This window comes from Microcebus murinus, chromosome 26, assembly GCF_040939455.1.
Source record: "Microcebus murinus isolate Inina chromosome 26, M.murinus_Inina_mat1.0, whole genome shotgun sequence".
NCBI lineage: Eukaryota > Metazoa > Chordata > Mammalia > Primates > Cheirogaleidae > Microcebus > Microcebus murinus.
The window spans coordinates 14,242,199-14,266,826 of NC_134129.1; the positions used below are offsets into that span (position 1 = coordinate 14,242,199).

Genomic DNA, 24,628 nt, shown 5'->3' on the forward strand with positions numbered 1-24,628 from the left:
ATGTGTCATATCATGATATAATAAGAAATACAGTCATATGCTACATAATGATGTTTTGGTAAATGAAAAACCACAAATATGACAGTGGTCCCATGAGATTATATGAAGCTGAAAAATTCCTATCATCTAGTATTGACCATATGATACATTTTATCATTATTTTAGTATAACACCTCCTACACACACACACACACACACACACACATATATATATAAAATTTTATATATTTATATAAAATTAACTATGAAACAGCCTCAGGCAGGTCCCTCAGGCAGTATTCCAGAAGAAGGCAGCGTGACCGCAGCAGATGACAGCTCTGTGTGTGTTGTGGCCTCTGAAGACCTTCCAGTGGGGTAAGACGTGGAGGTGGAAGACAGCGGTGTTGTTGATCTCTTGACCCTGTGTAGGCCTCGGCTAATGCGTGTGTTTGAGTTTTTAACAAAACGTTTAGAAAGCTAAAAAAAATAATAATTTTAAAAATAAAATAAAGCTTATAGGAGGATATAAAGAAAAACCATTTATTATATTTTTTAAAAAAACCATTTCTGTACAGCTGTACGATATGTTTATGTTTTAAGCTGTTACTACAAAAGTCAAAAGTTAAAAAATTAAAATTTATGAAGTAAAAAAGTTACAGTAAGCTAAAGTTAACTTATTTTGAAAAAATTTAAAAAATAAATTTAGTATAGCCTAAGTGTAGAATGTTTATAAAGTCTACGGCAGTGTACAGTAATTTCCTAGGCCTTCACGTTCACTTGACACTCACTCACTCACTCAGAGCAATTTCCAGTCCTGCAAGCTCCACTCATGGTAAATATCCTATACAGGTGTACCATTTTTTATCTTTTATACTGTATTTCTTCTGTACCTTTTCCATGTCTAGATATGCTTAGATGCCCAAATACCACTACGTTACAACTGCCTACGGTACTCAGCACAGCACCTGCTGTACAGGTTTGTAGCCTGGGAGCAATAGGCTATACAAAATAGCCTAGGCGTACAGTAGGCTGTACCATCTAGGTCTGTGCAAGTCCCCTCAATGTCGTTCACATGAAGAAATTGCCTAACAATGTATTTCTCAGACGTAGCCCCATGGCTGAGTGATGCATGGTTGTATATGTTTGGCCTCTGCTCCTGGTTCCTGGTACACAGTTCCTGAGAATCTCCAGAGTGTCTCCAGACAAGAGTGTCTTTTGTACGCCAACGATATGACTAGTGACTGGGGGCCCCTAATTTGCTTCAGAATGGGGTCTGCTCACTAGACAGACCACGGCATAATCATGGAGGATTGGGACTTTGGTCCCACACCATAAGGGACCAAAGGGAGAGGAGAAAGTGGAAACAACCTAGGTGTTCTCGAATAATGAAAGGGATTAAAAAATGTGGGCTGGGCACAGTGGCTCACGCCTATAATCCTAGCACTCTGGGAGGCCAAGGCGGGAGAATCACACAAGGTCAGGAGTTTGAAACCAGCCTGAGCAAGAGTGAGACCCCGTCTCTACTAAAAATAGAAAGAAATTAATTGGACAACTAATATATATATAGAAAGAATTATCCGGGCATGGTGGTGCATGCCTGTAGTCCCAGCTACTCGGGAGGCTGAGGCTCCAGGAGGATCGCTTGAGCCCAGGAGTTTGAGGTTGCTGTGAGCTAGGCTGACGCCATGGCACTCTAGCCCGGGCAACAGAGTGAGACTCTGTCTCAAAAAAAAAAAAAAAATGTGGTGCATCCTACTACATGGATGAACCTAAAACATTATTCTAAGAGAAATAAACCAGACACAAAAGGACAAATGTTGTATGATTTTACTTATATGAAAATCTAGAATAGGCAAATTCAGAGAGACAGAAAAGCAGATTGGAAGTTACCAGGGGCTGGGAAGGTCAGGTTGAGGGAGTGAAGACTTACTGTTTAATGAGTATGGAGTTTCTGTTTGGGAGATGAAAAGGTTTTAGAAATAGTGGTAATGGTCACACAACACTATGAATGTAATTAATGCTACTGAATTGTAAATTTAAAAAGTAGTTAAGATGGCAAAGCTCATGTTATATGTATTTTACTGTAATCAAAAGTTTCCTGGCCGGGTGCGGTGGCTCACGCCTATAATCCTAGCATTCTGGGAGGCTGAAGTAGGTGGATCACTTAAGGTCAGGAGTTCGAAACCAGCCTGAGCAAGAGTGAGACCCTGTCGCTACTAAAAATAGAAAGAAATTAATTGGACAATTAAAAATATATAGGAAAAATTAGCCAGGCCTGGTGGCGCGTGCCTGTAGCCCCAGCTACTCGGAAGGCCGAGGCAGGAGGATTGCTTGAGCCCAGGAGTTTGAGGTTGCTGTGAGCTAGGCTGATGCCACGGTACTCTAGCCCAGGCAGAGTGAGACTCTGTCTCAAAAAAAAAAAAAAAAAAGAAAAAAACACAAAGTCTCCTAAGTCATCATAGCTTTAGAGATTACTGGAATCCACTACGTTCTGTATCAGTGGTTCCCGAAGTGTAGTGTGGGGGGTCCCTGGGAGTCCCTATATCCCTCTAAGAAACCTGCAAGGTCAAGCCTATTTTCATAAAACCAAGCAATTACTTGTCTTTCACTCTCATTTTCTCATGGGAGTACAGTTGGGTTTTCCAGAGGCTACATGATGCGCAAAGACAGGAAGTAAATATTTTAGATTTTCAGGCCCAGGGTCTGTCACAACTACTCAGCTCTGCCACTGCAAAGTAGTCTTACAATTTGTTAACAAATGGTGTGAATAAAGCTTAATTTACACAAATAGGCAGTGGGGTGGATTTGGCCCACAGACCCTGCTTTGCCACCCCCTGGTCTAAACTGCGGCAGGGAATTAAGCCTGAGAACAGGTCTGTGTCACACTGTCATGAGGCTTTGTGACAGGAAGGTGAGGTACCACCTGATCGCATTCAAACTAACACAGCAACTTAGAATTTGTGAGGACACAGTGACAGCAGCAAGCACTAAGAAGTGGTCCTCAAAATGAAAGAACAGAATGTTTCAATCAAACAAAGCACAAAAGCAAAAGCACAGCAATCAGGAAGACTTAAACCTAGGCCCCACAAACATGGGGGCATCCATCCGTATGTTAAAGAATAGCATATAACTAATGTTCATAATGAGGATTCTGAGTCATCGAGGAAATGTTTAATTTATCTTTCATATACTTCTCTTACAAGTGGCAAAGAAATGCATCACTTTAAAAAAGCCAGATGCAACTATTTCTGTCACTGAGTTACTCTTTTTTCACAGTCGCTATCTGTCAGACGCTGGGTCTGACTCATGCTTCTTTCCTATTCATGCCCGTTCCCAGTGAACCAGCACATCCCTCTGACCCTTCCTCAGCTGAATGTGTCCTCTTCACAGCTACTTTGGAAAACATTTGCTGTATCTACTAGAGCTTGAACATATGCTTATCCAGTGACCCAGCAGTTTCATTTCTAAGTGTATAGCCACAGCCTAATGTTTCAACAGCCCAAACTGTGAACTACCAAATGCCTACCAATAGCAGAATCAGTACCACAGTGGACTGTGGTAAGTTCACATAATGGCAGCAATATGACTGAACAATCTACAAGTATATACAACAGGATGTACGAATCTCACAAATGTACTGTTGAGAAAAACAAGACAGAAACGTATTTTTTCATTTATAAAATGTCCAAAAGCAAGCAAAAAGAATCTATGCTTTTAACAGGACAGTTACTTTTCTTTTTTTTTTTCCTTTTCTTTTTTATGAACCAATGAAGCTGTAAGGACAGTTACTTTTATACCAGGAGTTATAACTAGAAGGGAGAGACAATGTTTTGTTTGTTTGTTTCTTTCTTGAGATGGGGATCTTGCTAAGTTGCCCAGGCTGGATTTGAAATCCTGGGCTCAAGTGATCCTCCGCCTCAGCCTCTCAAGTAGCCGGACTACAGGTTCACACTACCATGCCTGACTTGTTTTGTTTCTTGATCTGCATGCAGGTTCCGTAACTGTGTCCAATTTGAAAATTCACTGAGCTATATAACTACGATATGGCACTTTTATGTATGTACATCATGCTTTACTATTAAAAATCTGTCCTAGGCTTTCAATTTTATTTTATCGATCCAAAACTGATTATACCCCTTACCCTAGTCTCTCTCTACGTCTCTATCCTTTCCAATATGGCTCAAACACACTTGTGAAGTTAATCTACCAAACGGTTCTTTCATCTTAACCCCTCCCTGTACCTATTCTATACATAGGAGGACTGACCTTCAATTGCTCCCCTTAACTCACAGAATAAAGTCTATAATCTCTAATGTAATCTCACACTCTATATACTCTGCATATCACATTCTACCTTCCAAACCTTTCTCCCTCATTGTTGCCCCACAACCTACCACTTCCCCAGATTTCGTCTACTGTGCCCTGTGCAGTCCCCCTTCGAGGCCTCTGTCCACTCTTACCGCCTGCTATCTGTCCCTTTAATTTGGCACTTCATCAAATGCTTACCCTGGGACAGCTCATATTGTCATTTAATGTTTTGCTGTGGCTGTCTTCTCTTTTTAAATTCAGGTACAATTTACATATAATAAAGTGCATGGGCCATAAATGATCAGTTTCATGAGTTTCTGTAATTGTATATACCCACGTAACCAAGACACAGAACGTTTCTATTATTCCAAAAAGTTCCCCTGAGCACCTTTCCAGGCAACCTCCCTTCCCCTGGCAGAGATAACAAATTCTCTGAATTTTTACAACCACAGATTAGTGTTGGCTGCCCTTGATGATACGTACATACCTCTGTGATCACTACACAGTTAGATGATCCGGAGAAGGTGAAGGAGACCTCAGAGTGGAACTAAAGGGCGGCGTGGGAAGACCCTGGCGGCGCATCTCTTGGATTGCTCGTTCCCTGTCGACAGAGAGCAAACGGGAGAGATTACACGCGAGCACCTGAAAACCCAAAGTGACATAGGGTGCTATAGTTAACTAAGTAATTTCTATTAAATTAATTAATTAGTATTTCCACTAAATTTAAATCTTATGTCTTTAAATGATTTTTAAGTAATGAATAAAAGATCTTAAAAGAATATGCATTATAACAGTTTTCAAAATCAATTATGGCATAATCATATCTGAATAGCAGGTTGTCATTAAAATAATATTTTGGAAGCAAAATGCTCAAAATATATTTCATGAAAAAAGTAGGATACCACGTGTACACAAAGACACACATAAAAACACACATGACGAGATGTTAAGCCCCCAAATGCTACTAGTGACTATGGAAGGTAGAACTTACATATAATTTTAATTTTCTTCTTTATACTTTAAAAGAAAAAAATTATAACAAACCTGCTTAACATGTTCTTAAACATTAAAAGTGTGTATGTCAGGAGGCAAATTCCTTACCTCACCTGACCTTCTGCAGGATTTGGTGCCCTAAACCACTCCTGGCTGTCACGACACTGCCATCTCTGGTTCTCTTTTCTACCGACACGACCGTTTCTTAGTTCTTTTACTGGATCATTTGCTTCTTCCTATATTGCCAGGGCTAGGTTTACATTCTCTTATCCTATGCTTTATACGTCAACAACGCTCCCAAATCTACATCTTCAGTTCTGTTTTATGGTCCAGACCCACCTAAAAGTTTCTATTGGACATCCCACAGGTGCCCGACATACCCTAAACTGACCTTTCCCTACTGATTCCAGGCTTGCGGAGGTCCCATCCTCTAGTGAGCCCATAAGATCCTACACCCATCTCTCTCTCTGCAGCTACAATCCTGTTTTTATTTATTTTTTTGTTAAAATTTTTTTAACTTTTTTTTTTCCAGCTAAACATTTAGTAATATGAATGACTACATCTTGTTTTTAAACGGCTGTATAAGGCCACGCGTGGTGCCTCATGTCTGTGATCCTAGCACTCTGGGAGGCCGAGGCGGGGGAGGATTGCTTGAGCTCACGAGTTCGAGACCAGCCTGAGCAAGAGCGAGACCCCGTCTCTACTATAAACAGAAGTTAGCCACAACAAATAAAAATAGAAAAAAATTAGCGGGGCATGGTGGCACATGCCAGTAGTCCCAGCTACTCGGGAGGCTGAGGCAGGAGGATCGCTTGAGCCCAGGAGTTTGAGGTTGCTATGAGCTGGGCATGATGCCATGGCACTCTAGCCCTGGCAACACAGTGAGACTCTGTCATTCATTCATTCATTCATTCATAAACAAATAAATAAATAAATGTATATGTGTCTGTCTCCCTCATTATACTGGGTCCTCTGAGAGTCAGTTATTCATTTGTGCACCTTCTTCAACTGGTACTCTTAGCAGGTGGCATAGTGCCTGACCTATACTGAAAATGATATCAGAACGATTGTGCCTCTGCACACACCATAATAACAGACTCTTTTTATCTTTATACCTTGTCAAATATAGAAAGACTGGAAAAGTAAAATGTATTCAGTTTACTCTTTGGTGTCCTAGCCTATTGGGCCACCCTTACATGGCAACCTTCCTCCTGCTTTTAGTTTCAATCAAGCTGGTTGGTTTCCTTCTCTGCCCCTTCCTTTCCCATCTTTTCTTACACATACATCCAGCCCTCTCCCTTTTTCCCATCTCAAAACTCCCAAATGTCAGCAGTGAAAGAATCCATTTTCTTTATCATGTTCTCCTTCTCGGTGTCTGTGTCTGTCCCCACCGAGCATGGTGATTAAGTTGCCATCTCCCCTGCAGGCTATTCTAGTCTCTGGTTTGAACTCTTTCTGCTTTGAGTTCTTCAATCAGTATTCAGGATTTCTACCTAGTTCAGTGTTTGTCAAACTTTTTTCACTATTACTCTCCCAAAGGAACTTAGTAGACTTTCCCTCCATTCCATGAAATTTCAATATACAGATACACTGTTGATGTATCGTGGCCCTTTTGAGAGTCATACGCCATTGTAATATCTTGTACTACCTAAGTTTTTTTGCCACCTCCTCCCTCTGCCTCTAAGAACTAATTTTTTCCCCTGGGCGGTGGTGATATTGCTCCGATGAGAACGCATAACTTAGTTGGATGTTAAGGAGGAGAAAAAACATGGTTATGTACTCAAAGGTTCTTTGAGGGCCGGGGGCAAGGAAAATGGGAAGAGATTAAGGAGGGGGGGTTTATAACCCTGGTCTATAGAGAGCTTAATTTAGGTTTGCAGGGAATTTAAGTTATCATTAAGAAATTGAAATCATTATATATGTTCAGTTTAGCACATTCAGAAACCAGATCTTCTAAATCAGTGGTCCCCAACTTTTTTGGCACCAGGGACCAGTTTCATGGAAGACAATTTTTCCACGAGTTCCTGGGGAGGTGAGGGGGTGGGGCGGAGAAGGCAGAGCTCAGGTGGTGATGGGAGCAATGGGAGGGAAGTGGCTGCCAATACACATGAAGCTTTGCTAGCTCGCCCACCGCTCACCTCCTGCTGTGCGGCCCCTCTCCACCTCCCTCAGTTTCATGGAAGATAATTTTTCCACGGATGGGATGGATGGGGGTTGGAGGGTGCAATAGAGCTGCGTGGCCCAGTCCCTAACAGGCTGCGGCCTGGTCCCTAACTGAGGGCTGTAAACTGCAGATCTGAATTATAAGAAATTAACAATACTGCTTTCATCATGTCATTTCTGCAACCTAAGGCTTCATTTTCCTTGGAAACAAAAAATAATTGATTTCATAGCAAATTCCCTCCATACTTCAAATAGGACATCACTCAAAAGTTGTGATGTAAGCTGGGCACAGGAGGCTGACACAGGAGGATGGGGAGGATAGCTTGAGTCCAGGAGTTGGGGGCTGTAGTGTGCCATGATGGCAGCTGTGAATAACCACTGCACTCCAGCCTGGGCAACACAGGGAGTCTCTTTAAAAAAAAAAAAAGGTGGGAGGACTGCTTGAGGCCAGGAGTTCAAGATCAGCCTGGACAGTAGCAAGACCCTGTCACTACAAAAAAACAAAAACAAAAAAAGCCAGGGTTAGTGGCCCATGCTTGTAGTTCTAGCTACCAGGAGACTGAGACAGGAGGGTTGCTTGAACACAGGAGTTTGAGTTGAGCACAGGAGTATGATGATGCCATTGTACTCTAACCATGGTAAGGGAATGTCTCAAAAAAAAAAAAAAGCTGGGTGTGAAAGTGCATGCCTGTGGTCCCAGCAACTGAGGAGACTAAGGGAGAAGATTGTTTGAGCCCAGGAAATTTGAAGACAGCCTGGGCAGTATAGCAAAACTCATCTCAAAAAAAAAAAAAAAAAAAAGTTTTGATGTAAACAGGTAAGAATAAGAGAACTCAAAAACTGACCTAATAAGCAATTTGACACTATTTACTATTTGGGAATGAAATCACAAGAATATTGATATCTATGGTATTAATATAGTGATGGAAGAAAAGTAATTTGGCAACTGATTTGAAAATTAGACTTCAAAAATTTGCTATCTGTAAGCCATATTAAATCCTTTTTGGAATAGAATAGGGAATACATAAACACACTGTCCAATGCTATAACATTTTTTCTTACCGTTCATATCTTTCAGCTGAAATCTGTCGTTTCAAAGCATCAAAATCTGCTTGTAACTGTACCACTTTAGCTCGAAGCATGGTATTCTCCCGGCTTTGAGTAGTTCTTAAAACAAATTTAAAATCAGAGAAATAAATAAAAAATGTCTGTTTTGTCAAGTGCTATGGATTTTTATTAATAGAAATGGAGGTGATGATTAAGGATAGCCAAAGAGAAGATCAGGATCTTACAACAAACAATTCTCTAAACTTCTGGAGCTTCTATCACAAGATTTTATTTCCATCATCTGGTTTATTTAGCAAACATTTACTGAGCTTCTATTCTAGTATGTGCTAGGCACTCCAGCAGCGCTGGGACTGCACGTTTGTGCGAGACGCTAACTAGAAAGTATTTTCACTGGCTTTCTTGACTCTTGTCTCAGAAAGAGAAATATTTTTAACTCCTTTTATTATAAAAGTGCATTTTTCCACTTGTACTATCTACTACTCTGGGTTTCCTCCTCTTCTAACAAATATCTCCAAACCTCTCCAATCTAAAAAAGATAACATCCAGTATCCGCCATCAATCAATAAACTTATGAGGGTCAAATCTCACAGTTTTTTCTAAGTCTTGCTCCTAATCTACAGATTGAGACATAGCTGCCTTTTCTCATCCTGAAACGTTCTATTCTTCACTGACTCCTCTGTTCTTCCCTCAAATTTAGGCACGTTCCTAAAGTTTACTCTGCTCACTCACTCCCATGATGAAGATATACAGATCTATGTCTCCAAACATGATGTCTCTCCTGAGCCATTCTCCTGAATTCCCCAAAGCAGCGGATATATTAAGTCAAATATTTTGGTTCTGTACCAACCCTTCACACCCGCACAACTTTCTCCCTCCTCAAAAAAACCTGAAAACTTATTTTTGACAAGCTATTTTCATCACATAGGTTGATTTATGACACTTACAGTTTGCTTTCTGAAAGGCTTAACTTCTCTTTAAGTAGCTGAATTTCTGTATCCTTCTCATGGGAGGTTAAATGACAATGAAATTCTTTGTCTCTATTTGTAGCCAACAATGATTCGAGGTTTTTAACTGTATGTCTCTCATTTGCCAGTTGTTTTTTTAACAGGTCTGATTCCGATTTTACATTTTCTAATTCCACTGCAACCTACAGAAAAAACAAAGTAAGATTACTTCAGTATAATTTTAGACTTACTCTGAAGAATTATTTATCTTACAATATATCTCTGCAGAACTATTTACCCATCAATTGTTTCAATTTGAGTATTGGGTAAAGATTTTGAAGCATTTAACTATCGGAAAAACACTATTTTCAAGACAATCTTTGTTATTTTTAATAACAGCTTACTTGCCTATAAGACCTACTCCAACCCTCAAATAGTTTTCAGTCATGCTATCTTGTCAAGAGAGAATCATTAACACAAAATCCTTAAATGTAGCCATCTTATTCGGCCATGAGGCCCTGTGGTCTATTAAATATCTTTAGTCTGACTACACAGACAAGCCAGTATCGTAGTTTCTCAGTACCTGAAAATAAAGATACTACTAGATAAGTGAAAACTACAAACACTCATGTTTGAAAACATATATTAGCTTGTTTAAAGTCATGCCTCTGTCTGGGAATGAAAGAGTCTAGCCACTTGTTAAAGATTTAAACAACTTGAGATTTTTATTAGGAAACATATTCCACTTAGAAAGCATTCAGGTCTTACTTTTAAACAGAGAACTAATATATTGGGATATACTCCTTCTATAATTAGAAGATTCATAATCTCCTAAATAGTCATCTATTCCAAAACAGAGAGCACCTAATTTTATCACCATGATTGCCAGAGAAATCTTCACAAAGAATCTAGTAGTCAAATCTAGTTGTCAAAATCCTATAGTCAAAGGTAACTACTCCAAAAGGGAAGAAATTTATGGGGTAGTGAATGGCAAGGAAAACAATCAGAGCAGGGTTCAATAAAATAACGTGCCAAGTCAATTTCTCTTTAGTTCTTACCCTCTCAAACTCAAGGTGTTTGGAATTCAATTGTTGGGTCATAATATCTTTGCCTGAATCAAGCTTAATGCAGAGTTCTCTAAGAGATGACAGATCATTCAAAACTGATGCTTTCTCATCTTCTAGATGTCTCAGCTCTTCTTCTAATCTAGACATGGCTTTTGCCATTGATGAGATCTGAGATTCATAAGCATGATGGGCATTTATGTGCTGAAAAAAAGGAAAAGCAACAGGTAAAAAGTTAAAGTAACCCAATAATTTTAAGGGTTTGAATCTATGCAGCCACAAACTCACTTTAGAAAAGTTTGAGAGCCAATTTTTGCATATTTTAAAATACTCCCTGGAGAGATTGCCTGCTATTTAAAGATGACCTAGTTAATACTTAACAAAGGAATTGTGTATAATTACTAATCATGGACAGGCATAGAATAGACAGTCCCATTCTGAAAGAAAGAAAATAGAAGGAATAGAAGGGTGACAGTCCAAAGTAAGTTCATAAGCAAGCAGGCCAAATTACATTAGATTTTCAAGGCCTAAGAATAATTATCTGTGACTCAATGCTCTGTCCACTGGGCCTACCAGGGTGGCTCCACTCTCTCAACATTCAGCTATAGCCCCGCCCTCAGGGCTGGTAAGGCAGCAGCCCTATCTCCTGGGCCTGGGCCCCCTGGCCTTGTGGTGGCAGCACCTGTGCCATCGGCATCTGGGTCGCCCCTGGCAGCCCTGCTGGTCTCTGAGCCACCCTTAAGAGTCATTCTTTCCCTTCTTGAAGATGAACGTGTTTGCAGCCAAGCAGTCACACTGGCCTGTTTTCTGCTAGTAGGATCCCTGAAGTCCAACAGCCTTCCTTCATATTATCCCACTGGTGTCCCTCTCAGTTACAGCTGGCAGTGGTTCTGCTGAGATGACTGACGGGACTCACGAGTCACAGAATCTCTTCCCCGGGAGGTTGTCTAGCCACACTCTTGGCCCTGTCCCCAGAGCACACGAGGTTGAGAATTTTCCAAAAGCACCGAGTCCTGGTTCCTTTATCAATTTCTCTCTGTCCTCTCACACTTTACTGTGAGCAAGAAACAGAAGCCAGGCTATCTCTTCTATACTTTGCTTGGAAATCTCCTCAGCTGAATGTCCAAGTTTATCACTTACAAGTTCTTTTCTCTCAAGAGTAGACCAGAAGCAAGTAGACAGTAGATTTATAGCCAAGTTCTCTACCTCTTCATAACAAGTATCATCTTTTCTCCAGTGTCCAAAAACATGTTCCACAATTCCATCTGACACCTCACTGGAAGAAACATTCTTATTTCTGGTAAAGCTCCATTCATGAAGTCCATAAATGATATAAGCTTTTCTGTAACTCTCCTCCCTTCTTTCTGAGTCCTCATGATTGTCCTTAATGTCCATATTTCTTTCTTTTTTTTTTTTTTTTTTTGAGACAGAGTCTCACTTTGTTGCCCAGGCGACTAGAGTGAGTGCCATAGCATCAGCTTAGCTCACAGCAACCTCCAATTCCTGGGCTCAAGCAATCCTCCTGCCTCAGCCTCCCGAGTAGCTGGGGCTACAGGCATGCGCCACCATGCCCAGTTAATTTTTTCTATATATATTAGTTGGCCACTTAATTAGTTTCTATCTATAGTAAAGACGGCGTCTCACTCTTGCTCAGGCTGGTTTTGAACTCCTGACCTCGAGCAATCCACCCGCCACGGCCTCCCAGAGTGCTAGGATTACAGGTGTGAGCCACCACGCCCAGCCTAATGTCCATATTTCTACCAAATCTCCCTTCAAGGTAACCTAGGCTTTTTCAATCAAGCACCTTAAAACTCTTCCAGTCTCTACCCATCACCCAATTCCAAAGCCACTTTCATATTTTTAGATGTTTGTTACAGGAGCGAGCCACTTTCTAGTACCAAAATCTATTAGTTTCCTAGGGCTACTGTAACAAATTATCACAAATTGGGTGGCTTCAAATAGCAAGTTTATTCCTTGATAGTTCTGAACGCTAGAAGTTCAAAATTCAGGTGTCGGCAAGTTTGGTTCCTTCTGGAGATTCTGAAGAGAATTCGTCCCCTGCCTCTCTCTTCGTTTCTGATGATTACTGGCAATCCGTGCTGATCCTGGACTTAGACACATCACTCCAATCTTAAATGGTGTTCTCCTCTGTGTCTTGTGTATAAATCTCTCTCATCTTGTAAGGACGTTAGTCACTGGCTTACAGGGGTGGGGAACCTACGGCTATAAGGCAAAAATGTGGCTGCCTAGGTCCTTAAGTGAGGCCTTTCGACTGAATCCAAATTTTACAGGACAGATCATTTTATTAAAAGGGTACAGCAGAGAAAGATGAAGCTTTTCTTTCCTTCTTTGGTGCTTTAAAAAAAAAGAACAATCTTGAAATCATAAAGCCACAGATTCTTCACCCCGGGAGGGAGGGTCTACCCTAATCTAGTATGACCTCGTTTTAACTTGATTCTACCTGCAAAGACACTATTTCCAAATAAGATACATACGGAGGGTTAGTTACCTAAATATGTCTTCTTGGATACATATCCAAAAGCATTGAAAGCAATGACTTGCAGAGGTGTCTGTATCCCCGTGTTCATAGCAGCATTATTCTCAATAGCCAAAAGGCAGAAACAAACCAAATGTCCACTGACAGAAGTATGGATAAACAAAATGTGGTACATACACACAGTGGATTGTTATTCAGCCTTAAAAAGAATGGAATTCTGACTCACACTACAACACGGATGAGCCCTGAGGTAAAGTGAACGTTAGGCTAAGTGAAATAAGCCAGTCACAAAAGGGCAAATATTTTATGATTCTACTTGTGTGAGATGCCTAATGTGGTCAACTTCGTGGAGACAGAGAGCAGGGCAGTCGCCAGGAGATGGGGCAGGGGAGAACAGAGCCAGTGTTAACAGGTGTGGGGTTCCGATGGGGAGGACCACAAGCACTGGGGACAGACGCTGCCGAGAGCTGCACATTATGAATGCACTGAAAGCTACAGACCTGGATACTTAACAATGGTAAATGTGATGTCATGTATGTTTTACTACAATAGGAAAACGTAATGGGGCTCCTAAGCAAATTATCAAAATCTCAAAAAATTACCACTGAGTTTGATTTTATCAAAGCGTACAATCTCAAGTTAATAAAGTATCTATGAATGTCTTCTGTTTCACTAAATAATGTCTTTATAGTACAAATTGATGCATTACCTCTTGAATTTCTTTTTCTAATAACTCCACTCTTTCTCGCAGGTGTCTCCTCTCTGTGTCGATAGAAAGAAGTTCCAGCCGAACAGAGCTGCTTTCTCCCTCAGCCTGCTGGGCTTTCACCTCCCAGTCTTCAGCCCGGTGATGGAGCATCTGAAATCTATCCAACAAATCTTGATTTTCTTTTTCCTGGTTTTTAAGCATAATCAAATTGTTTCTAAATTAGTAATTGTCACTCACTGGAACACTCATGCCATAAACACACACACATTAGGAATTTTGTTCTAATTGAGGAAGTGTTAGATATTTGTGCAGGTATTAAACTAAGATCTATAGAGAAATTTAAAAAAGGCAAGCTCTCTACTCTCAAATGTTTAATATCTAATAGTGGAGACAGAATAGACAAACATGAAAAAGTTTTTTAAAAAATCAGTCTTCAATGCAACTTAAACAATGTTTTTCACCTTAGCAGCCATTAAGCTCTCCCATCGTGACACCTCAGTTATGTAATTATGAACTCTACTCTTCATATCTTCTTTTTCTTGCACTGCTGCTTCCAATTCCAATGAGATTTCCTATAAATTAGAAAATTGAAGACAAATCTATAATGAACACAGCACCGAATAAGTTCTATTTATATTCAAATAGCTCCTTTGGAATTGGGGAATATGAGAGAGTAGGAAAAAAGGAAAATTGTTCCTAAGGGTTATTTCTACATATTTTTCCTGGCTGATCTGGACTTTTTTTTTTTTTTTTTTTTTTGAGACAGAGTCTCACTTTGTTGCCCAGGCTAGAGTGAGTGCCGTGGCGTCAGCCTGGCTCACAGCAACCTCAATCTCCGGGGCTCAGCGATCCTACTGCCTCAGCCTCCCGAGTAGCTGGGACTACAGGCATGCGCCACCATGCCCGGCTAATTTTTTGTATATATATTTTTAGTTGGTCAATTAATTTATTTCTATTTTTGGTAGAGACGGGGTCTCGCTCAGGCTGGTTTCGAACTCCTGACCTTGAGCAATCCGCCCGCTTCGGCCTCCCAAAGTGCTAGGATTATAGGCGTGAGCCACCGCGCCCGGCCTGGACTTTTTAACCAAACTTTACCACACATCTCCCACAATAGTCCTGACCATGTATCAGGCACTTACGCAAAGGGTTAGCAATAATCAGGGGTTGGCATTTTTTAAAAATTCATATAACAGGAATATGTTTTATACTCCATAATACTGAAAGTAACTTTTGAAAAATGTAAAATATTTCAAACAGGAAAATTATTGGTCTTCTTGGTATAATCCTTTAATAAACCAGTACAAACAAAACCAATATCTTTTAGTATTTGCCATTCTAAAATGTGCATTCATTTATTTACGGGTATATCTCTAAGCCAATGGAAGTAAGCACAAATTATTATCATCTATCATGTGTCTTTTAAACACAGAAACTGCCCTGGGAGTGATGCAGAGGTCCTCCTCATCCGATAGAGTGACAATGATTTTTGCCATAGAGAATTCCATGCTCCTACCTTTAGGTTTCCTTGCAACAAAGATCAAAATGGTGAGAAGACCATGGTTGTACCCCATTAGACACCCTGTGATATACAGCAGCATTCTAAACTACATTTTTTAACATCCCCAATAAACACCATTCTTCTTAAAAAAATTATTTTGCTTACATCATACAATTTTAGAAAAAAATATTTAGAGCTTTAATATTTAGCAAACAATGAATAGGTACTATAAAACTATTAAAGTCGATGCACTGTGTCCATACCTGGTTTTCTCTTGCCATTGTGGCCAGATCATCTTGTAATCTTCTGTTTTCCTTAAAAGATATTTCTCTCGATCTTCCTACTTCATCAAGTTCTTTGTGAGCTGAATCAAGCTGGCGCCGGAGGCTGCCGATCTCACGTTCTCGATTAGTCAATGTTTCCTTTAGCTGGCTGTTAAATAAGTGATGTGGAAATAATAATAAAAAGCTTTTTGGAAAACTGTAGCTCATTTTTTAAAAAACTGTTGAAGTCTAAGTATACATAACATATAAGATATATTAAGAATATAAGAAATTATTAACTATAGCATTAAAATACTGATTAATTATGTAAAGCAGATATTTTAGATCTCTACCAATCATTATATGCAAATAAAGTCATAAAATAAGTATATATTCCAAAAGCAAAGTAAAACAGAGAAAATTTTTAGACATTAAGAGCAAAACATTATAATCACTGGCAAGTATTTATTAAATGTTTACAATCCCATTAGTACATAAAAACTAAGGGTATGCAAAATGAATATAAGTGATTTTTGTCTTGAAATGGCTTAAAATTTTTCTGGAGATTAGATATAAAATTTTGTGACAGGCCGGGCGCGGTGGCTCACGCCTGTAATCCTAGCACTTTGGGAGGCCGAGGCGGGCGGATTGCTCAAGGTCAGGAGTTCGAAACCAGCCTGAGCGAGACCCGGTCTCTACCAAAAATAGAAAGAAATTAATTGACCAACTAAAAATATATATATACAAAAAATTAGCCGGGCATGGTGGCGCATGCCTGTAGTCCCAGCTACTCGGGAGGCTGAGGCAGTAGGATCGCTGAGCCCCAGAGATTGAGGTTGCTGTGAGCCAGGCTGACGCCACGGCACTCACTCTAGCCTGGGCAACAAAGTGAGACTCTGTCTCAAAAAAAAAAAAAAAAAATTTTGTGACAGTGTTTAAGATAGGTTTAGATAGAGAATAAATTCCAGATTGGCTATGAAAGTAATCTATGTTTTGATGATTAGTGCCTGAACAGAGTAATTACAATAAAAATAAGGAGCAAGCAGGTATGTAGAGGAATAGTTAATGAGACATAAGATGACCTAAGATGTTTAGATGTGGATGACAGAAAAGGGGAGAAAGTTAAAGAGGATAACATATTTCCAAGTAAGAAACTGAGAAAATACTACTGCCATTAGCAAAAAAGGAGAAATTGAAAAAAGAAATTTTCCTATTGCTGGATTGCAACTAAACAGATAAAACTAAAAGTTTCTTTAAAAAGCCATTTCATTAATTACTTACTTCATAGATAATTCACACTCTGAGACTGTTAGCGTCATCTGAGCAATAGTTTTTTCCTATTAGGAAATATAAAAATATATGATCCTAAACCATTCATATAGAAATATCTTTAGTTAAATTTTTATAACTTATCACATTTATATAGTCAGACATATAGTTGAATTATATAAATTATGTCATAAAAGAAAGCTCCAAGTAAACATATTTCCAAGATCTAAATGTACATCACATATCAGCATGTTTCTATCCACCCTTCAATGGTTGAGTCTGCTTTAATGAGATCTCATAAAATCATGCTCTAGAAATAGATAAAATCACATTTTAAAGATTCAAATTATTGGAATAAAATGAAAAACATATTAGAAGACATGGCCCTGGGTCTTAAGAACTTGTATGTGGATAATAAGATCCACATATTTGAAACAGAGAATAAAATAATATTTTCTGTTCAGACATTGGAAAATGATATTTAACATGTACCTACTTTAGTAACTATGTTTTCTTGCAAATTTGCGATCTTTTCTGTCTTCTCATCTACAGTGTCCTGAAGAAAGTCTTTTTCTTTATCAATAACACCTATTGTCTTTTTCATTACATGAGCCTCCTCATCCTGTGAAGTCATCTTAAGGTTTAGTTTATCTATAAATGAAAAGAAATGTTTGTTAGACAATGTAAATTAGCATTAGCAAAAACAAAATTTAAAAACACTCACCTATTTTTTCCTCCAGTGTTTTAATTTGTGCTTGGGCTGATTCAAGTTCACCTCTTTTTAGGGAAAGTCGATGCTGATAGTCATCAAGCGACCGCTGTAGCTGCTCATTTACCATCCTAAAGAATCAGTGGACAAAATCAAATGGTATTATCTCTAAAAAAATAATTTTTAAAAACAAAAAGTCTTAAAAAAAATTTAATTTCTTATTCTTTAAGTTTCTTTTTTTTCCTCATTTTAAAGCTCTCCCAGTATAATCAAGGGCATTCATTATACGATATATCATTTTATTTCAATAAACTTACCTAAGTGAGTTCACCTCTGCCTTCTGATGAGATGAGTCACCACAAATTACATGGCTAAGTTTTTGAGCATGGAGTTTTGATTTGTTCTCTAATGACTCTATTGTTTCTTTCATTAATAACATTTTAGCCTTTAATTCATATTTTTCGCTTTCAAGCTATAATTTAAATTTGAAAAATTAATAGGTATATATCTTAATATCTTAATTTTAGTTTTCTTAGGCACTCTAATATTTCTAAATAAAAACACTATAAAACAAACTAGCCTAAATGAAACAGAGAGAAAAACAGACTATCAGAAAACACAGCAAATTGTCAAAAATCCTATCTCTAAAGAGAGTAGTGAAGAATGAAGATGAATTTCACTTTTTACTCTATGTCTCTATGATTTTTTTTAAAACAGCAAAACAACAATAATCATAGATAATACCTACTAAGCACTCACAATATGCCAAACACTCTTCTAAGTTCTTCATATGTATTAACTCATTTAATTTTCACAAAAACCCTAAGAAATAAGTGCTAGCACTATTTCTATTTTGCAAATAAAGAAATTGAGGGACAGAAAGGTTAAATAACTTACCTACAGGTAATAGGAGGCAGAGTTGGATTTGAACCCAAGTAATCAGACTCCATCCTCCTAACTGCTGCTATACAGCTTTCCTAGCAGACTATTTAATAATTTTAAAAACATATACTAAAACTATAATTAATATAGTTATTCATAACATAATATATCCCAAATCCAGTTTAATAAGTTACCTGATGATTAACATATTTCAAATGTTCAATAGTTTTCTCTAATTCTGACTTTCCATGAAGACCCATTTCCTGGATATTCTGAAAAAGAATTTTATAAAAAATGTTCATTTACATCAGATAATAAAACAAAATCCCCAAGGTAAGCAATGCAAGTACTATTATATTATATACAATATTATATATATTTAAAACATTATATATAATGTTATATATATTTACATTATATACAATGCAAGTACTATTATAAGTACAGTACTATTATATCCTATCTGTCTTTTTATAAAATAGAAATGTTTTAGAAAAAGAATCACTACGCATTTTACAAAAATTATGCCTTTGGTAAAAAAAAAAAAAAAAAAAAAAGGCTCTCATCTTTTACACTCTCTACCTCCACGTGTGATTGTGGCAGAAGACAAAGATTGGTATGGATTCCTTTGTAAAGATTCATACAGATTAATCTATATTAGCACAGCTATAAAAGGACAAAACCAGCAAGCTAAGTAACAGCCTCAGGAGACGCCCTCACAAGAGGAGCTGTAAGAGAAACAGTATGCAAAGGAAGAAAAAACAAGATCAGAAAGACCTTGGTAACAGAATGCCACATGGCCATGCAAAGAGATCATAGCTTCAAGAAGAGGCTGCTCAATGGGGCTGTTTTTCTAGTCAAATTACCTATCCAACTCTGCTGCTCCTAAGTCTGGAATAAGTGATATAACTGGCTGTTCACTGAGAGTTTTTCTAAGTGTGGATTCATTATTTTCATACACAGTATTCATTAAAAAGAAATAAAGACATCTAATGTTTGGATTATGTATTTGGTTGAAAGGATCACTATACTGAATGTATTTATTCATTTTATTAAATGACCCAGCTAGTATTAACTGGGTATATACTCTATACCAAGGACCAGGCTAGGTGTTAGGAATACAGTAATGAGTAAAATGGAAAAAGTCTCTAACTTCATAGATACTATAGCCTAGTAGAAGAGATAAACTTTAAACAAGATTCATAAAATCCATGAATATCTGGCTAGGAAAAGGAATTTTATGCCAATTTATCAAGAGGGAATCTAGAGTCTAGGGTTCATTTTCTATCTTAGGAAATGATGTTTAACCTAGACTTAAAGGATGAACAGGAATTAGCCAGACAAGGAGACTGAAAAGTATGAAGGAATCTTTGTTTTTTCTTTTTTTGGAGATAAGAGTATAGTGGTGTCATCATAGTTCACTGCAACCTCAAACTCTTGGGCTCAAGCGATCCTCCTGTCTCAGCCTCCTGAGTAGCTGGGACTACAGGCTGTGCCATCATGGCCAGCTAATTTCTCCATTTTTTTTTGTAGAGACAGGATCTCACTCTTGCTCAGGCTAGTCTCGAACTCCTAAGCTGAAGCAATCCTCCTGCCTCAGCCTCCGAGAATGCTAGGATTACAGGCATGGCATGAGCCACTGTGCCCAGCCTGAAGGAATCGTTCAACAGTCTATGTAGAAAGAGGCAAGAAAAAGTCCATTAGGCCTAGAGTCTTGAGAAAAAGCAGGGTGAGGAACAAGGAAAATGAGATTAGGAAAAAGAAGCTAGACCTTGAAATAGACAAGGGTCATCATTCACTGAAGTCTATGAAAACAGTTAGTGGATTATAAATACCAAGTGACATGATCACATTCATATTTTTGAAGGATGACTCTGACTTCAATGTGAAATATATATTTGGCAGAGAGAAGACTAGCACAGAGGTCACTAATACAACAACGCATATGAGAGAGAACGACGACCAGAACAGGATGGTAGCAGAGAAACGGAAGGATGTAAATGAATTCAAGAGAAAGCAACGTGAGCCAGGAGCCAAAATCCTTGAGACTCCCACTTGGGTGGCCTTGGGCAAGTTATTTAAACTCACTGCAACTCAGAGACCACCTCCATAATCTGTACCTATCAGAAAAGGCTAGTGAGAAGATTTACTGAGATAGCCCACATAAAAAGCACTTTGAAACGTGCCTCCCGCATTGGAAGGGCTTAATAAATGTTAAATAATATTTAAGAGGTAGCACTGATAGGACTTGGTGACTGAGAGATATGAGCTTTCAGGGACAGCTTAGTGTTAATACTTGGATTTGACAACTAGTTAGATAGTGGAAAAAGAGGAAATACCAGAGGAGACTTAAGGATTGAGATGACTAGTTCAGTTTTTAAGTAAAAGACCTGTTGTAAACTCACAAAATCCTGCCTCCTATAACCCATAAGGATTCTGGTAATATGAATGTTACTTTTTCTGAGTTTTCAGTACTACTGCATTTCTTTAATCCTATTTTTATATTCCTTGGTCATTTCAAGAGATACGGAAAAGGATAAGGCAGGAGCGCGTGCTAAAACCTGCCAAACTGACAGAAGTTTCCCATTTGGTAATTTTAACACTTATTTTTATAACACTTTCTGGAACGTAGTATTCCAAAAGATTCCAATTAAAAGTATTCTTAAACTGTATTTTGGGGGTAAAACTAACTAAAAATTTGTGACATAAAGGGTATCCTTATAATGTTTACATGTTTTTATTCCTAATTTTAGCTGCTTTGAAAGCATTAATTTATTATTATTATTTATTTCGGCATATTATGGGGATACAGATTTTAAGGTTTCAATAAATGCCCTTTCTCCCCCTCCCCCCACAAGTCTGAGTTTCCAGCGTGACCATCCCCCAGATGGTGCACATCTCACTCATTATGTATATATCTGCCCCCCCTCCCCCCTGCCCAATACCCTATTACTGTAGTACCTATGTGTCCACTTAGGTGCTGCTCAGTTAATGCCAGTTTGCTGGTGAGTATATGTGGTGCTTGTTTTTCCATTCTTGGGATACTTCACTTAGTAGTATGGGTTCCAGCTCTAACCAGGAAAATATAAGATGTGCTATATCGCCGTTGTTTCTTAGAGCTGAATAGTACTCCATGGTATACATATATCACATTTTATTAATCCATTCTTGGATTGATGGGCACTTGGGCTGTTTTCACAGCCTTGCAATTATGAATTGTGCTGCTATAAACATTCGAGTGCAGGTATCTTTTTTGTAGAGTGTCACTGGATCTTTTGGGTAGATATACAGTAACGGGATTGCTGGATCAAATGGTAGATTCACTTGTATCGCTTTAAGGTATCTCCATATTGCTTTCCACAGAGGTTGAACTAGTTTGCAGTCCCACCAGCAGCGTAGGAGTGTTCCTCTCTCTCCGCATCCACGCCAGCATTTATTGTTTGGAGACTTTTTGATAAAGGCCATTCTCACTGGAGTTAAGTGATATCTCATTGTGGTTTTGATTTGCATTTCCCTGATGATTAGAGATGTTGAGCATTTTTTCATACGTTTGTTGGCCATTCTTCTGTCTTCTTTAGAAAAGTTTCTGTTCAAGTCCTTTTGCCCACTTTTTAATAGGGTTATTTCATTTTTTCTTGCTGATTTTCATGAGTTCTAAGTATATTCTAGTTATCAGTCCCTTATCAGATGCGTAGGATGCAAACATTTTCTCCCATTCTGTAGGTTGCCTGTTTACTTTCATGACTGTTTCTTTGGCTGTGCAGAAGCTTTTTAGTTTCATCATGTCCCATTTATTTATTTTTGTTGCTGCTGTTATTGCCTTTGGGGACTTCTTCATAAACTCTTTGCCTAGGCCGATGTCTAGGAGAGTGTTTCCAACATTTTCCTCTAGAATTCTAATAGTTTCATACCATAGGTTTAAGTCTGTTATCCAGCGTGAGTTGATTTTTGTGAGAGGTGAAAGGTGTGGGTCCTGCTTTAGCCTTCTACAAGTGGCTATCCAGTTTTCCCAGCACCATTTATTGAAAAGGGATTCTTTTCCCCAGCGTATGTTTTTCTCTGCTTTGTCAAAGATTAGATGGCTATATGAGGATGGTTTTATATCAGGATTCTCAGATGTGTTCCACTGGTCAATATTCCTGTTTTTGTGCCAATACAAGATTGATTTAATTACTACAGCTTTGTCGTATAGTTTGATATCTGGCATATTAATGCCTCCCATTTTGTTTTTGTTGCCTAGAATTGCTTTTGATATTCGGGGTCTTCTTTGGTTCCATACGAAGCATAAAATTATTTTTTCTATATCTGTGAAGAATGCTGATGGGATTTTAATAGGTATTGTATTGAATCTGTAGATCAGTTTGGGTAGTATAGACATTTTAATGATGTTGAGTCTGCCAATCCATGAGCATGGTATGGATTTCCATCTGGTTACATCCTCTGCTATTTAATTCCTCAGTGTTTCATAGTTCTCCCTGTAGAGGTCTTTTACCTCCTTGGTTAAGTACATTCCTAGGTACTTTAATTTCTTTCTTGCTATTGTGAACGGAATTGAGTCTTTGATTTGGTTCTCAATTTGATTGTTGTTGGCATATATGAATGCCTCTGATTTCTATGTATTGATTTTGTATCCTGAGACTTTACTAAATTCATTGATCAGTTCCAGGAGTTTCTTCGTTGAATCTTTGGGGTTTTCTAAATATAATATCATATCATCAGCAAACAGTGAAAGTTTGATCTCTTCTGCCCCTATTTGGATACCTTTAATTCTACTTTCCTGTCTGATTGCTGTAGCCAGGACTTCCAGCACTATGTTGAATAAAAGTGGAGATAGTGGGTAGCCTTGTCTGGTTCCAGTTCTAAGTGGGAATGCTTTCAATTTTTCCCCATTCAGTATGATGTTGGCTATGGGTCTGTCATATATGGCTTGTATCATTTTTAGGTATGTCCCTTCTATGCCTATTTTATTAAGTGTTCGTATCATGAAAGGGTGTTGTAATTTAATATTATTAATTGCAAGTAAACTATGGAATCTATAATAACAATATTTAGTACTTATAATGTGCTAAGCACTGTTAAGTGCTTTACATGTATTAATATATTTATTTTTTGGAGATTGTAAAAAATATATTGCCCCAGATATAACACCAAATGTACAACAAAAGAAATAGATAAACTGGACTTCAACCAAATTAAAAATTTTTGTGCTTCAAAGACACCATTAAGAAAATGAAAAGATGACCCGCAGAATGAGGGAAAGTACTTGCAAATCACTTATCTGATAAGGGGTTATATCAAAAATATATAAAAAGCTCTTAAAACTCTATAATAATGAGACAATAACCCAATGTTAAATGGTCAAGGAATCTGAATAGACATCTCTCCAAAATAAGATATAAAAATGGCCAATAAGAACATGAGAAGATGCTCAATATCACTAGCCACTGGGGAAATGCAAATCAAAAAGCCACAATGGATACTACTTCCCATCCACCAGAATGAATACAATACAAAATACCATGTAAGTACTGGTGAGGAGGAGAAAATAGGACCTTTGTTCACTGTTGGTGGGAATGTGATATGGTATAGCCAATTTTGGAAAACAGCTTGGCCTAAGTGGTTAAAGACAGACTTATCAAATATGACCCAGAGAGTTACCGCATGTCAAGGCATATACTCAAGAGAAATAAAAACATATACCCACACAAAAAGTTCTACATAGCTGGGCATGGTGGCATGCACCTGTGGTTCCAGCTACTCGAGAGGTGAGGCAGGAGGATTGCTTGAGCCCAGGAGTTTGAGGCTGCAGTGAGCTATGATCCAACAGAGTGAGACCCCATCTCAAAAAAAAAAAAGTTGTACACAAGTCCATAGCAGTATTATTCATGCATAAATCTTGAACATATTATGCTAATGAGAGAAGCCAGGCATTAAAAAATCACCTATTGAATGATTCAATTTATATGAAATACCTAGAGCAGGGCAAATCTATAGATATGGAATGTGGATTAGTGGTTGTCTATGAGGGATCTGAGGGGAAATGGGGAGTAACACTAACGGGTTACAGGATTCCTTTTTGTGGTGATAAAAATGCTCTAAAATTGACTATGGTGATGGTTGCACAAGTCTGAATACACAGATGGTCCCCACCTTATATATAGCTAACTATTTCAATTTTATAAGGGGTTTATCAGGATGTAACCCTATTGTAAATTGAGGAGGATTGAACTTACAATGGCTCAACTGAAGATTTTTCAACTTTATGATGGGTTTATCAGGGCA

General features: G+C 38.3%; 1 protein-coding gene across 4 annotated transcripts in view; it reads right to left on the reverse strand.

Annotated features, from left to right (window-relative positions):
• Positions 1-24,628, reverse strand: part of CEP135 (centrosomal protein 135) — a 63,985-nt gene that overhangs the window by 2,585 nt on the left and 36,772 nt on the right. For 3 of the 4 annotated variants that reach the window (XM_075997753.1, XM_012758256.3, XM_075997751.1), the window contains 12 exons: positions 18,541-18,618; positions 17,782-17,936; positions 17,480-17,595; positions 17,252-17,406; positions 16,768-16,823; positions 15,487-15,655; positions 14,187-14,297; positions 13,726-13,911; positions 10,514-10,723; positions 9,456-9,658; positions 8,506-8,610; positions 4,775-4,888 (listed from right to left, as the gene is read on the reverse strand). In XM_075997753.1, the coding sequence (XP_075853868.1) occupies positions 4,786-4,888; positions 8,506-8,610; positions 9,456-9,658; positions 10,514-10,723; positions 13,726-13,911; positions 14,187-14,297; positions 15,487-15,655; positions 16,768-16,823; positions 17,252-17,406; positions 17,480-17,595; positions 17,782-17,936; positions 18,541-18,618 (1,647 nt within the window). In that variant the 3' untranslated portion in view covers positions 4,775-4,785. Of the gene's footprint in view, positions 1-272; positions 457-4,774; positions 4,889-8,505; positions 8,611-9,455; positions 9,659-10,513; positions 10,724-13,725; positions 13,912-14,186; positions 14,298-15,486; positions 15,656-16,767; positions 16,824-17,251; positions 17,407-17,479; positions 17,596-17,781; positions 17,937-18,540; positions 18,619-24,628 lie in introns of those variants that run through there. The other variant, XM_075997752.1, reaches the window with a different exon arrangement.